The 15,720-nt window shown below is 44.2% G+C and overlaps 2 protein-coding genes across 5 annotated transcripts in view; one reads left to right on the top strand and one right to left on the bottom strand.

Moving 5' to 3' along the window:
- cdh23 (cadherin-related 23) overlaps nt 1–15,720 on the bottom strand; it is a 232,171-nt gene that overhangs the window by 49,792 nt on the left and 166,659 nt on the right. For 2 of the 3 annotated variants that reach the window (XM_053620400.1, XM_053620399.1), the window contains 6 exons: nt 15,375–15,523; nt 9,472–9,532; nt 7,787–7,935; nt 6,951–7,086; nt 5,308–5,696; nt 4,599–4,949 (listed from right to left, as the gene is read on the bottom strand). In XM_053620400.1, coding sequence (XP_053476375.1) covers nt 4,719–4,949; nt 5,308–5,696; nt 6,951–7,086; nt 7,787–7,935; nt 9,472–9,532; nt 15,375–15,523 — 1,115 coding nt within the window. In that variant the 3' untranslated portion in view covers nt 4,599–4,718. Of the gene's footprint in view, nt 1–2,223; nt 2,452–2,874; nt 3,004–4,192; nt 4,322–4,466; nt 4,950–5,307; nt 5,697–6,950; nt 7,087–7,786; nt 7,936–9,471; nt 9,533–15,374; nt 15,524–15,720 lie in introns of those variants that run through there. The other variant, XM_053620401.1, reaches the window with a different exon arrangement.
- LOC128605201 (uncharacterized protein C10orf105-like) lies at nt 11,011–14,331 on the top strand. 2 transcript variants are annotated; one of them, XM_053620410.1, is made up of 2 exons: nt 11,011–11,070; nt 13,851–14,331. In XM_053620410.1, exon 2 carries the CDS (start codon nt 13,862–13,864, stop codon nt 14,318–14,320), a length of 459 nt encoding a protein of 152 aa, XP_053476385.1. In that variant the 5' UTR covers nt 11,011–11,070; nt 13,851–13,861; the 3' UTR covers nt 14,321–14,331. The 2 variants fall into 2 exon arrangements, with proteins under 2 accessions (XP_053476385.1, XP_053476386.1); XM_053620411.1 differs by lacking the exon at nt 11,011–11,070 and adding an exon at nt 12,891–13,032.

Genomic DNA, 15,720 nt, shown 5'->3' with positions numbered 1-15,720 from the left:
CTCAGGGAGTGCAGGTGGAACCCTGATCATATCTAGTGTTCCCTTTGCTATTCAGGTGTGTGGAGTCATCAAACTGAACCCCACAATTTAACCACAAAAATTTGACCTGCATGGGAGGCGTGCCAGGAAAAAGCCTTTGCTGTCTAAAAAGAACGTTAGAGCAAGACTAGAGTTTGCCAGTGAGCACACGGACAAAGACCAGGCCTTTTGGAATAATGTGCTCTGGACAGATGAATCAAAGATAGAGTGGTTTGGCCTCAGTAACAGTAGAAATGTTTGGTGCAGTCCAAAGACAGCTTTTCTTTGGTGGAATTGTTATGGTTTGGGGTTGCTTCGCTGCCTCAGGGACTGGACAGCTTGCATTCATTGACTCCGCTATAAATTCTGCATCATACCAAAGAGTGCTTGAAGATAACGTGAGGACATCTGTCCGGAAGTTGAACCAAAAGTGGACTTTTCAACAGGATAACGATCCTAATCACACCAGCAAAATCACCAAGGAACGGCTCAAAAAGAAGAAATGGAGGGTTATGGAACGGCCGAGTCAAAGCCCGGATTTGAATCCCGTTGAAATGTTGTGTTGGGATTTGAAACGGGAAGAACATGCAAGAAAACCCTCAAACATCTCGCACCTGAAAGAATATTGCATGGAAGAGTGGTCAAAAATTCCAGCAAGCCTGGCGGACAATTATGCAAAACGCCTCCAAGAAGTTATTTCCGCTAAAGGGAGCAATACCGTCTCCTGAAGCCGAGGGTGTACTTACTTTTTCCACAGAAGAATATCACAAATATCTATTGATATTTCTGTTGAATAAACGATTGAAAAAGATCGGTTTCTTGTGATTTTGTTCAAGTACATCAACAGGCGCCGTTTCAAAGATGATCGAACGTCTGCTCGTCCAAAAAAGCCAACGATTTTCACGGGGTGTACTTATTTTTGGAACGTATACAGCGTAATCATGACTCAGAAGTGCGTTTTACCCACATCGACGATCGCCTTCGTGATCACATGCAGCACCGGGGCACTTTTAACTGGAATCACTTTCTGATGTGGAACCCAGCACGAACCTACACTAGCGCATGAAAGGGCGCACGTCATCCCCCTCCCAAACCGCGCGTACAAGATGGAAAGTGGTCGAAACGCACCTTACGCGTTCTACTTCTGCCGCAACACGACGATGAAAACATTCGATATTTTTACTGATACGGAACACGTTCACCTGGACAGAGTACGCCCACTTGCATCCAATTTTTCAATATAAATACCCGTTTTTAATCACAGCCAGGATAGCCTGCAACATAAGACACAGAGCTGTCAATCATCTACCGTATAAACATCTGTTAGTTCTCTATAAAATATAAAAATCATAGCGCTTTGGCATTTTAATAAGGAAAAGCTTCAGTTTACGCACAGAAGAAATATTTAAGCCGTCTGCCCGAACATTCAGCTCAGACCAATACAAAAAAAGAGAAGAAACATGATAACACCAGCGTTCTCAGTAAGCACTTCTGTTTACGCTTGGTCAGCGTCTTAAAAAGGAAATTGTGTCAGATTGTACTTAGGCCTTCGTTTACCATGGACCCATCTAAAAACAACAAAAAAAAAAAACCAACACTTTTTACAAACGCGTGAACGTATAAGGTGCTGGACCGGGAGTTTCCCCAAAGAGGAAATGATTAGAGGAAGTTCATATTATTTATGGCCTCTCTGCTTACTGAATCATCTTTTCATCTTCGCACATTATTTCGAATTGTCGCACCTGTCTTATCTTCCATTCAACGAGAGAGAGGAAGCAGAATTAAAAAGTCAACAGCGTTAGTGTGTAAACAGACTGCACAACACACTTTACATGAGCAGAACCGTTAGGTACCTGGTAAGTGAACTGAGATACACACCTGTGCCAAATGATCTGAATTGAGCAGGTATTCATGTTGATCCTGGGTTACAGACAGTCAGTACATACAGTTCATTTGAAAAGTTAATTATAACGCAGTGGTGGTGTTTTTTTTGGACACCCGAGGACCAGCGAGTGCACGTCTGCATATAGAGTGCCATCGTGATACACAATACATGCTAAGATTGGGCTCTATCATCTCCATGGACTGATGGCTATCAAAGATATTTGAAAAGTCAATGTTACCCGTGCTTTGTGGTTGTAATATGAGAGTTTCATAACACACACACACACACACACACACACACACACACACGCGCACACTCACCGAGAGGGGCGGAGTTCCGTCGTCCTCCACCGTGACGGTTAGTGTGTACTGCTGCTGTCTCTCTCGGTCAGGAGGTGAAGGTCTGGTCACGATTTCTCCGCTCATACGGTCCATGCGGAACGTTAAATCCTGGTTGCCGGCTGTGATGTAATAGGACAGCACAGCGTTGGGCCCGATGTCTCGATCCGTAGCTACGACACGCAGGACCGACGTACCGCCACCTACGTTCTACACAAAGATACACACACGTACGTCTAAGCTAGTGGTTAAGGTTCTGGTCTACTGATCAGAAGGTTTTGAGTTCAGTCCCAGTATCACTAATCTGCCCTCGAGACGTACACGTTAACCCTGTGTGCTCCAGGGGTGCGGCATCAATGCTGCTCCGGGGTCTCTGACTTTTATAGATTTATATATGTTGCAATAATATTCATCTTTCTTTTGTCAAGCTACTAAAATAAAGTCACGTAAATTTAGCGCTGAATATCTCTGGCAAATTCTCTGGAACGTTCTCAATTTTCAGCAATTCAAAGCATATTTATGAACCCACACACACACACACACACACACACGATGCCTTGAGCGAACAGACTCTTACTGACATCGTCCCCGAGGCTCCGATTTGGTCTGATCGGCAAGCCGAGTTGCGCTCACCTCAACGACACTGACGTTGTAGCCGCGAGGGCTCTGGACGACAGGAGCGTTATCATTTACGTCCACGATATTCACAGTGAGCGAATGATCCGTAAAGCGAGGAGGAGAGCCGTTATCTACGGCCCGCACCTGGGGACACATGCAAAGTATAAGGAAATACTGTGGGGTGAAATTTGAAAGTCTAAAGGCCATGACACTGAACATTGTGGTCTTGTTTCTTTTAGGGATTACCAGTATTCCCCTGACCAGAGGACTAAAATGTGTGAGCTGGGGTTTAATGGTACAAAAGCTTAGAGGAGGAAAAACAAACATTGCTTTGTGTAAAAAGTAGACTGCAACAAGGAATATCATTATTAATTATACTCCGGTCAACACAGAAGCTCGTTTCTGATTGGCTGGGAAAATGTTGGTTATTTCTGTATTATACAACAGCGAAGCTGAATTTTCGAATCTAGTCGGTTGTTAAGAAGTCGTTACGAGATACGAGTTGTTATGATACGAGACCTGGTTGTATCTCAAATCGCAGGTTTATATTAACGCACTTGTTCTAATATTGTTTCTATTAGCAGCGACTCGTTTACAGGGACTCGGAGTACGTGATAACAGGAACTCGCTTGTTCACGGGACGTTCCAGAACATGTATTAACGGATAAAAGTACTACTTGTCGTACGGTCATAAAAACTGCTGTGGTCATAAGAGAGTAATAAAATGCTTCAAGGCATGCAGTTAGAGAAATCTAATAATAAATTTGGCAGGGTAACTGGAACTCTGCTTAATATCGGATTACATCATCACAACATAGTGTATATCCTAGGACACCAAAGTTTTTCCAATAACATCGCGTTCGGAAGTGCTTTATTCCTTACTTATATTTGGGCGGCAATAATAGAGATCCTGTTAAAAAAAAATGCAATCCTGTAGAATGTAAAATAAATAAATAAATTCTTTAAAAAAAACAAAAAAAAAAACCCATGCACCTCATCTGTTGTAGTAATGTTGAAATAATGTTGAAATGTAACAATAACAATGTTTTTTTTGCAAATGAACATGAACAACAAGGAATTACATCAAAGTAAATCAATTTATCCCACGGTACACGGAAATGTTTACAATAACGACGCAGAATAATGTCCTAAAACATGTAACCATAGCAACCAGTTGTGGTGCAATGGCAGCCTTTTGCAATCTGAAGGCGAGCGCTAGGGTAATTAGTAATTCAATAAAATGTCTGCTGCTATCATTTTCCTCATCGGGGTGTACGTCAGGAACAGTAACGAGGAGCGTGTGTTGTGGATCTCTGAGGAGATTAGCTCTCACCTTAAGCAGATAGCGGTCCACCGCTTCTCGGTCGAGAGGGGCGTTTACGTAAATGTCTCCAAACGTGTTGTTGATGCTTCGGATCTCGAATATATCCCTCATGTTGCCTGCCACCAGCGTGAAGTTCACCTGAGTGGAGAGAGCAAGAAAAGGAACGAGGACTCGAGTCAAAACGTGGCCTTATTCGTGATTCGAGCTCATCTCAGAGCCCGCTGTAGGGACTGCAAAAACACTGAGCATCTCCCCTGTCTCTCTCTCTCTCTCTCTCTCTCACCAGTCCGTTCCTCCCGGCGTCTTTATCCCGTGCCGTCACCATGGCCACTCTCTGGCCCATGGGCGTATCTTCTGGAACGTTCACCGATAAGTCTGACGTGAGGTCGAACTCGGGGCTGTTGTCGTTCTCGTCGAGAATGGTGATGGACACCTGTCCAAAAACCCCCCCGAAAAAACAAGAATAAAGATTTCGATAGTACGTGCCGTCTGAAATATAAATATAGATTCAAATCAGCCCGTAATAAATCGTTTCTTACCTTCTACAAATGCACAATACGTTGGGGGGAAAAAAATAATGAGAAAGCGTTATGGTTACACGTGTATATTTTTGAGACAACACCTTCTGAGAACACGCTGCGAAATTCAGATTATAGACGTTTACCACAGTGGATCCTCTTTTAGGCCCTCCGTCATCAGCAACCACTGTGAGGGTGTAGGAGTCACCCTTCTCTCGGTCTATCGGACCAGTCACGGTGATTCGACCCTGTGAGAGACACACACACACACACACACTGAAATCGCAGCATTTTTGGAGTGATACAAGGATTTTAACAGATTAAACCGTCTTTCATGTTTGTCTGCTACTTAACACTGGAGATCCCATTCAGTCAAGCCATCTCTGAGAATGGACATGGAGGTCACGTGACAGCAACTAAAAATGACTACAATCTGCGTCACTTACACAGTATTTCACAAAATAACTTGGACATCATTAGATCCGAGCTTTACGAACTGTTCCTCGGCCTTCCTTTTTAAAAAAAAAAAACAAAAACAAAAACAAAAAAAATCGAGGCAAATGTTCTGCAATGTCAGTTTTTGAGCCCCGGGTTAAGGTTTCTCACCGTGACGGCATCGATCTTGAAGAGCGCGAGGGCAGCGGGCGACGTATCGGGGTCGAAGCGATACGTCAGCTGATTCAGATTATCTGCTGACTGAGCTCGCACTTGGACCACTTCCGTTCCGGCAGCTATATTTTCCCTCAGGGACACTTCATACCCGGCCATCAGGAAGGACACGGCCTCGTCCAGCTCGTTCAGCAGAGTGACGTATACCGTGCAGAAGGCCCGATTAAAGGGAGGAGCTTGGTCTGTGGCCGACACATTCATTAGGTAGCTGGTCTTGGTCTCATAGTCGAGATAATCCACAGTAGTCACTAGTCCTGTACTGACGTCCACCTCAAATTTACGGTCCGCGCCCGAGACGAGGGCGTAGGACACGGCGCCTCCGTCTCCTGCACGTAGACGTAGAGAGAAAGAGACAGACGGGTTAAACCATACTAGCCATTCTTGTCCTGTGATTGTGCAAACCGAAGTGTTCATAAAGTTCAGGATGTACACAGTGCCTTGATAAATATTCACCCCCTTGAACTAATGCCGTATTTGAATTTTTTTTTTTTTTTTACACAGTTCATACAGCGATACCGTGATCGCGACACACAGGTGGACGTCATTCGACACCCGTCTTTAACAGTCATGTGGAGTCAGAGTGATTATTTAAGCTGGTGAATCGGTAGCGTGTTAATCATAAGTGTGAAAACCGCAGCTTTATTTTGGCTCTGCTGGGGCACCACCGTTCATTCCATTCTCAGGAGGTTGTGGGTAAGGTGGGTTTTACAGCTTTCAAGGCCTTAACGTAGGGTTCAACGGGATACGGACTGCCGCCGGACCCGAGGGTACGTTTGCACCTTGGACAAACTGCACAGCACTTTTTCATTCCCTGAAATAAATAAATAAAAATAAATTTTGCTTGTATCTCTTCTCATTTGTAAGTCGCTTTGGATAAAAGCGTCTGCTAAGTGAATAAATGTAATGTAAATAAGATTGTACCAGTCATCTGGCTGCTGCATGTCTGAAAAGTAGCACGTATTCTGACCGTGGTGTTTGTGTGTGTGACTCTCGCGGTGTCTCTGTTTTTTCCTACAGCTGCATCACACTTGTTTCTGGTCAGTTGGTGTAGAGGTTTTTTGCAGCACTGTGTGTCAGTCAGCTCCTTTAACAGCCCTGAGCATGGTCTGAAATCTGCCTCACTTGTAAGTCGTGTTGAAAAATGTTTGGAAAGAGAGTGCGTGTGACACAGGGAAGTGAGACCGGGAAGTCACTACAGATGTCCTAGGAGTTGTGAGTCATTAGCAATAATGGAAAAAAACAAAACAAATAAACCACACACAGCATGCAGGTTGTCACGTTCTCAAAAATAGGCTACAAAGAGGAAACGAACCCAAACAAACCAAGATAATGAGCCAAGCGCGTACGTTTTCACTACGCTGGCGACTCAGGAAAACAACGTGGCAGCATCAGGAAACCGTTAACGCCACAGAAGGTGCGCTACCCGAATTACTCACCTCCAGTACACAAATGAAATCCAAACAGGCTTTTGTATAGCTTTAAGTGGTGTTTGTGAGCACTGAAAACCAAGAGATTTGAATTGCTTTCGATTGGCTGAGTACATACAGTATAAGGCAAGAAAACTTCAACACTATATGCACCTGTGTCTGGGTCAGTGGCCCGTACTACGATCACAGAGGTGCCGATTCCGGCTGTTTCTCTCAGGCCGAGTCTGTTGTACTGCTGCTGGGTGAACACGGGACGCTCGTCATTCACGTCCTTCACGTACACGATCACCTACAGAGACAGAGGGCAAGAGAGACAGTAGGGGGGGGGGGGTTGAAGGACCTAGTAAGACCCCCTTCTGTTTGGTAGATGACGAGGGAATTAATTTAATATCCATACACTCTCAGAAGGATTGGTAGCATTACTATGGATCTTCCACCTGGAATTGTGATCATAGTGTACATTTAATACGATTTGGCGTACTATAATATTACTAGACCTGAAGGATCACCACTGTAAAATACTAAAGCCAAAACGTTTGTGGACAGCTGACCAACATGGTTCCGCTTTGCCCATTCAGCTGGGGTCAGTGAGGTGAGAAAGCCTGGTCCAAAAGGTGTTCAGTCTTCAGGGTTGAGGGCGGGGCCTTGAGGTTCATGGACCTCACTTCGTTTACAGGGGCATTGCCACGCTGGAACAGGTTTGGGCATTTTACATCCAGGGAAGGCAAAGCTACAGCATACAGAGTGTGCTTTCTACTGTGTGGCTACTATACGACTGCAGCTGCTATAATCTAAGTGATAACCAGATATATAACTTGTAACTATAAACGGATTTAAAAAAAAATATGACGTCATTCATTAATACGTTTTTAATTTATTTTTTTTAAATCGAGTGTTGTCAAAGTGTTGAGGAGTCAAACGCTGGCATGGAAAGTAATGTACCTAAATAAGCATATAGCTCAAGTATACACGTGCGCACACACACAAACCCTGACAAAGCTGCGCATGCTGCCTTGGTCACTGTTGTAGGCCTCCACCTCCAGCAGGTGAGAGCTGCTCGTCTCTCTGTCCAGAGCCCGCTGTCCTCGGGCGATCAGACCAGACATAAGGTCTATACTGAACTGACCTCCACTGTTACCTACAACACGACACACACACACACACAAACATTACTGTACATAGTCAAGTCCAAAAGATTAAACCCACTACAAAGAATCATAGGTATTTTTTGCCCTTATACAGTATGTCAGATTTGTCTACCCCATAATTTCAGAGGAATATTCAAAAGGTGGTGGATGATTCTCCATACAGCACTAACACTGACATGGCTGACTGTCCAAAACTGTAAATGAATTTATTACAATGCTCATCTAAAATACAATAATTACAAGACAGGTAAAACTCAAGAATTAGCTAAAATACAGTAGTGGCAATTGTGAAAGTAAACAAAACATGCCAAAGCTTTGAAGGATGTGAACTGGAACAGAGTAATGTTATTCAATTGCGAATCGGTTTTTAGAGGATTTAAACCGAACATGGTGAACAAATTATATTGTAGAATTCAGGCAATTTTACTGGGGTTATCTCATACAGTGTGGCAAGTAATAATCTGGAAAGACCTTTGTAATATCACAGTCTAAAACTGGATTTAAAGAGAAGCAAATCAGTAAATGAATCATATGAAAATGAATCACATGAATATGAAATCACATGTAAATGAATCACATGAATATGAAATCACATGTAAATGAATCACATGAAAATGAATAAATAAATAAATATATATAACACTGACATGGGAATGTGTGTGTGTGTGTGTGTGTGTGGTGCTGCTGCTGTGTGTGTAGCAAGTACAATTAAAGACTAAGGCTATGGAGAAAGATAGCACGTTTACAATAGCTGTAAAGTGCGGCTTGTTCTGGCGGACATTGTGTAATTTACCGGCGGCAGCAACACAACCGTGAGCCGTCGGCATAAATCCTACAACAGGCCATCAATACACTACGGTGAAAAAGACTGGAACCGCCTTCTCCTGTCTGGAGACTATCTCAGGAACCCCGGGCACAACGTGTTCACCTAGGCGACATTTATCTTATACCTACCAGCATGTTTTTTTGGGAAATGGGAGGAAACCGGAGAACCCGGAGGAAACCCAGACGGACACAGGGACCCTGGAGTTGTATTTATTATACAACCAGGATGCAGGTACGAACAGACATAACTCCAGAACTGGCCAGACTGTTTCTCAGCTCAAGCGGTTTAAAATCTCCAGCAACACTGCTGTACCTGATACAGTCATACACACTGATGACACACACACCACACCCTCGCTTTCACTGTACACCATAGCGTAATAACACAGTTTATCTCTGCACAGTCAGCACCATTAAAGTGCTCTCCATGAGCAGCTGAAGTGCAGTAGTGAGGGACGTCTAGTCCTGGGGTTATATTAACCAGCGCGCTGTGGTTCAGACGCACTCGGTGTTTACATGCTTGTGGGTTCTCATCACTTCCTTTGACTATCTTGGTTTTTTTTTGTACTTTGTTTATCATGTTTATCCATCGTTCCAATTGTGTGCTGTGTATTCTTGGGTCGCGTGTTCACCTCGGGATCAGACGGCTGTGAAGGGATAAACCACAAACTTGTAAAATAAATAAATAAATAAAATCTTACCTGAGATAATTCGGTACAGAACTCTGCCATTTTCTCCCTGATCTGCATCTGTGGCCTGGACCTGTACACACACCCAAACACCCACACACACACACACCCACCCACAACCAAGCATGCACACACACACCCACACACACACCCACACACACACCCACAAGCATGCATACACACATACACACACCCACACGCATGCATACACACATGGACACACCCAAGCATGGACACACACACACGGACACACACACAAGCATGGACACACACACACACACACAAGCATGGACACATGGAAACACACAAGCATGGACACACACACACACACAAGCATGGACACAAGCATGGACACACACACACACAAGCATGGACACACACACACACAAGCATGGACACAAGCATGGACACACACACACACAAGCATGGACACACACACACACAAGCATGGACACACACACAAGCATGGACACAAGCATGGACACACACACAAGCATGGACACACAAGCATGGACACGGACACACACACAAGCATGCACACACACAAGCATGCACACACACAAGCACGCACACACACAAGCACGCACACACACAAGCACGCACACACACAAACACGCGCGCACACAAGCATGCGCGCACGCACACGCGCACACAAACACGCACACACGCACGCACGCACAAACATGCACACACACACACAAACATGCACACACACACACAAACATGCACACACACACAAACATACAAACATGCACACACACACAAACATACAAACATGCACACACACAAACATGCATGGACACACAAGCATACACACGCGCACACACAAGCATAGACACACAAACACGCACAAACATGCACACAAACATACAAACACACACAAACAGAAGTGGAAAATTATAGCAGTGAAAGTAACAACTACACATAATGAAAAAAAAATCCTGGAAACTTCATATAGAGCTCGAAACACACGCACACTTTAAAACTTGTCTGATATGATAATAACAACAAACAAACAAACAAAAATGGTTGATTTCTGATATTTTTTTTCTTTAGTCACTAGTCAGCAGGTTGCCAGGGCAACATCAGCTTTACAATAGCGGCCTAAATCAGAGAAACCACACTCAGAGGTTCTCACACAAACACACACACTGAGCAGGGCCCCTTCTTCAGACTCATTAGTTTTATAAAAGGTTTTGGGGACGAGCAGAAGAAAGAGGGCACGACGGGAGGAGGGAAGGAGCGAGAATAAAGAGTTTGGGGGGGTTGCTCTGAGATAGATGAATAGAGTGGATCGTACCATATCTGATCCTTTGGGGGTCTGAAACTTCACACAAGTGCTTTATCTATCAGCAAGTCAGGATAAACGACTCTGTAGCCAGTTTAGACGAGCGCCACACTACCGCGAGTTAAACGTCGGCGAGTCTGACCGGCCTGCGTCGTCCAGTCTGGACTTCTGGACGACTATTCACACTGGTCACTAGACTGAGGAGCGCTCCCTCTTGGGCCTGTCTGTCTTTCTCTTCTCCATGCTCGCTCTTCTTCTCAGCGTGGAGAGACGGACAAGAAGCCAACGCTGCAGCGACGGCACACATTCACTGCGCTGTTAAGGTAAAGTTGTGTTTCTCGATAGACGCACCTCTGAAATGTGTACACATCTACGCGACACTACTCACGCTCGTGAATCGGTCATAGTTTGTGTGACTCGTCTCCGTGTTGCGTATTGCTGCATGATCGTCTCAAAGTGTCCACCTGAACCCTTCGGTAACCGAGTACGTGCTCGTTATCGCTGGAGTTTCTCTAATGAGTGACCTTGCGTCCGTGGCCTTTCCCGGACATCTCTGGCATTTCGGACTAATTTCACATCCCAGTGTGTTTTCGCTAAACGGTTAAGCCGTGCTGTGACCGGCCCAGGATTTAACATGCTGACATTTCCAAACGCTACTGATCCGAGCGAGGGATTGGTCATCAGCAAATCAGGCGTGTGTGTGTTTATTCGTGGCTGTGTGTGTGTGTGTGTGTGTAGGAGAAGATATTTAAATAATCCTCCTTCGTATTATGCTAAAGCACATTCAAGCAGACTCGCTTGCTTAGGAATTTAGTCTTTCACAGGGACGTAATCGCTCGTCAGCCGGGTATTTGTGGAATTTGTATTGTCAAATGTCAGCCGTGGAATGTGTGGAAACCAAATGGCCTCACAAGCATAGGAATAGCCGACAGTTCCGACTTTGTGGGGACAATCGGCTGGTCCTCGTGAGGAAAACCGTTTTTTTTTTGTGGCGGTGGTGGTTTTGTTTACAAGAACTGCATTAATAATTAAGTCAGTGGAAGGTCCTCATGAGGACAGTAAGATAAACATATTGTACGCATAAGTACTTTTTCACAGCACCGTATTCCACAAAAGCGCTGATTTGAATCATGCTGAGAACAGATTCTTCCACTTGCAGAAAAATAACAAAAGGGCCCAAACCTTGGCTTGAAATCCCTTCCACACCATGAGCAGCTGGGCATAACATTGCTGTACACACACACACACACACACACACACACACACACACACACTAATGCCCAGCCTCCATGTCAACATTAAGTACAACCAAACATGGAGAATAAATACCCCAAAGGACGAAACTCCAGCCACAACAAAAACAACTTAAAACTTTAAAACTCGAAAGACCCAGACTGCTCTCTACACCTACTGTATAACATCCGAATCAAACAACTCTGAATCCACACACAGACAGCCTGAACGTCCTGCCACGCATAAACAGCTGAACCCAAAGCCTACAACGAACGGCCTAAATGGACCGAACCCCTCTGTACAAAACGGAGACTGAAGTTATAATGAAAGCACAAAAGATCTCAAATGCCTACCAAGCCAAAAACGACTGAACACCAAACTCACATTAAAAACAGTTTTTTAAAAAATCAAGTAGATCCAAATATATATATATATATTATATATATATATATATAGTGCAACATTAGCACAAAAGCTTAAGCTGGTAAGTTTAACATCATGAGCAAGTCTTCAAGATGGAGGACTTTGCATTTGCTCGGTAAGAAGATGAGCTGTCTCGTTAACCTCAAGAGAGAGAAAGGAAAAAAAGAGAGGCTGGTGAGAGATGACGGTTTACAGCTGCTATAACGTACAGTGGTGCTTGACAGTTTGTAGACCTTTTCGAATGTTCTATATATCTGCATAAATATGACCTAAAACAACATCAGATTTTCACACGAGTCCTAAAAGTAGACAAAGAGAACCCGATTAAACACATTAGACACAATTATTATACTCGGTCATTTATTTACTGAGGAAAATGATGCAATATTACACATCTGTGAGCGGTAAAAGTATGTGAACGTTTGCATTCAGTATGTGGAGTGACCCCCTTGTGCAGCAATAACTGCAGCTAAACGTTTGGGGTAACTGTTGATCGGTCCTGCACGTCGGCTTGGAGGAATTTTAGCCCGTTCCTCAGTGCAGAACAGCTTCCACTCTGGGATGTTGGTGGGTTTCCTCACATGAACTGATTGCTTCAGGTTCTTCCACAACATCTCTATTGGATTAAGGTCAGGACTTTGACTTGGCCGTTCCAAAACGTTAACTTTATTCTTCTTTAACCGTTCTTTGGTAGAACGACTTGTGTGTTTAGGGTCGTTATCTTGCTGCATGACCCACTTTCTCTTGAGATTCAGATCACAGACAGATGTCCTGAAATTTTCCTTTAGAATTCGCTGGTATAATTCAGAATTCATTGCTCAGTCAATTATGGCAAGTCGTCCTGGCCCAGCAGAGCAAAACATTCCCAAACCATGACACTACCACCACCATGTTTCACAGGTGTGTTAAGGTTCTTATGCTGGAATGCGGTGGTTTCCTTTCTCCAAACATAACGCTTCTCATTTAAACCGAAAATTCACAAACTTTCGAGCACCACTGTAAGCGATAACAGGAGCGAGCTTGTTTCCACAGATGCTCCAAAACATTACACGCAACTATAACCAGAGGAAAGCATTACGTGTTCTTTAAGTAATAAACTATTCTACTCAGGATGTGTCGTTTTAGGAGAATAATCGATGCTGCTTTGCATCAGGAGGCATCACACCACCCTGTCGATGATCACTGTCCTATAACCACACACCCCGTCACGCGTTCTTCCTTATGGAAACCATATCCGCGCATCGCCAGCACAGCAAAATAATTAAACACAAAACTGATTTAGCAGCAAGAGGATTGATTTGAGTTCTGATGTGTTCAAGTCAAACCTACTTCACATGTGCAAAGATACACCCACACCTTACCGCATCCTGTTAATCTGCACAGAAGCATTTGCACAAAATCCACAGTCCAGATCGCACCAGCTGATAAATTCTGATTTTCTCTTCAGATCCCGAAGACATGGACTACGCAAACGGCACCTTCAACTCCACCTTCGCTCCTTTTACTCCCACCTATTCTCACCCACTGTACAATCTTTCCAGTTCTGTGTACCCTGACCTTTATCACCCACTCCCCACCATCATCGGCACCGTCTGCCTGTTCCTCGTGTTTGGAGGGTGTGTGATCGTCCTGGCGACGTGCGGCTGGTCGGGAAGATCTGGGGCGTGTAACGGAGGATGCGCCGCAAGAGAAAGTGAGCACACTGGACAGGCGTCATCCAGTGAGCCTCAGCTGAAACTCTGGAAGCGACTCGGCTCTGGACGGTACTCGTTTTCCTCGGTCCCGTCGTTCCGGAGAACTCCGCAGCGTTCCGCCTTGACTAAATCCAAGTTGTCGTTTCAACTAGAGCAAGACAGGAACGAACTGCAAGCGCAGCTTACTATACCATGCTTACTACAGTATGCTACCGAGATATAAACACTAAACACGACCATGTACCGTAACACACGTAGCGGGACTAAAATACACAATTAACATCTCAGCACAACGCCAATTTGATATTTTTGTGAAATTCCACCTTTAGCCATCCTCAAGAACCAAACCCAAGGTCCAGGAATCCTGCAACTAGCGCAGGCTTGTGAGCATAGATTTTGGTCCAGCAGGACAATATTAATAATGACATAAACCTGAAACAATGTTATGTCCAGGGGTTATTTTTCTTCAACTGCGTTCAATACAGCGGGTACGTATCCCGTCGAGGCACACACGGAAGGGTAATATCATTAAATCAGGGTTGCCAGGTTTATACGCTGGAATTGGAAAGTCCTTCTTTTTCTCGTGGAGCATACACATTTGCATGCATGTTCTAAAATATTTCTAATGATCCACTCCATAATCTCCCTTCACTTCTCGCAAGACACCTTACAGTAGAAACGGTTCCGTACATCTTAGACATACTTACACTTTGCCTTTGGTTGTAGAAATGTACAAGATTTAATTCCAATTGCTTTCTACAAAACAGAGAGCTCGGTAGCTGAAGAGTCTGCTGCTCCTTCCCGAGCATGGGGCAGCCTGATTCTTGCCCTAATGGGCCACTATTAAAATCGTTGGTCACTCAAAGAAACAAACAAACTACATGATTTGCTACATGATTTCTTAAAACAGGGTTGCTGGGGGTTTTTTAATGAAGAAAACATCATTTTTTTTCCTGCACCACTCTGATGCTCATCTTAAAATCAATTTTGAAAAATTCTGGCAGTTTCCGTAATCCAATCATTTAAATACATACTGTATTACACATCCATTTCCCCAAATCCCAATATTCCGTTTTGAAATTTTCCTTCTGTTCTACTTTTTACTAATCTCAGTGATGGGTTGTAGCGAAAACAGCGAGTGCGATAATAAATAAGAGACGTGGCACATCAAACGTAGCTTTTTCTAACGGTAGCATTTTTACATTTCTTCTCGTCGTACCGGTGTTTGCACTCAGTGTCGAAGCGTGCCGTGTGTTCGTGTACACAAACGTCCGTACCTGTAGGACGCTGCTTCCTCTCGGGACGTTCTCCAGAACAGTTGTCTCGTAGCTGTTCTGAAGGAAGATGGGTCTGTTGTCGTTGACGTCCAGCACTTCTACATAGACGGTAGCTGTGCCTGTTTTTCTGTCCCCAGCTGGGCCGTTATCTACGGGAAAAACGAAACCAAGAAACGGTCAAGAACTTTCCAATTGGAGCGCAGTGGTTAAGGGGACTGGATGGTTGTGGATTCAAATCCCAGCAGTGCCAGAGAGCCACCGTTGGGCCAATGATCAAGACTTACAAGTGCTCATCTTTTAGTTTGATTTTTTTTTCTTTCTTTCTCGCTTGTAAACTGGTTTTTGG

Source organism: Ictalurus furcatus, chromosome 3 (genome assembly GCF_023375685.1).
Source record: "Ictalurus furcatus strain D&B chromosome 3, Billie_1.0, whole genome shotgun sequence".
Lineage (NCBI taxonomy): Eukaryota > Metazoa > Chordata > Actinopteri > Siluriformes > Ictaluridae > Ictalurus > Ictalurus furcatus.
Note: the sequence above shows the minus strand (reverse complement) of the source record. Positions and strands in the feature narration are given on the sequence as shown.

Excerpts from the sequence above, each read along its gene's own strand:
- LOC128605201 (XM_053620410.1), top strand. The coding sequence starts at position 13,862 with ATGGACTACGCAAACGGCACCTTCAACTCCACCTTCGCTCCTTTTACT.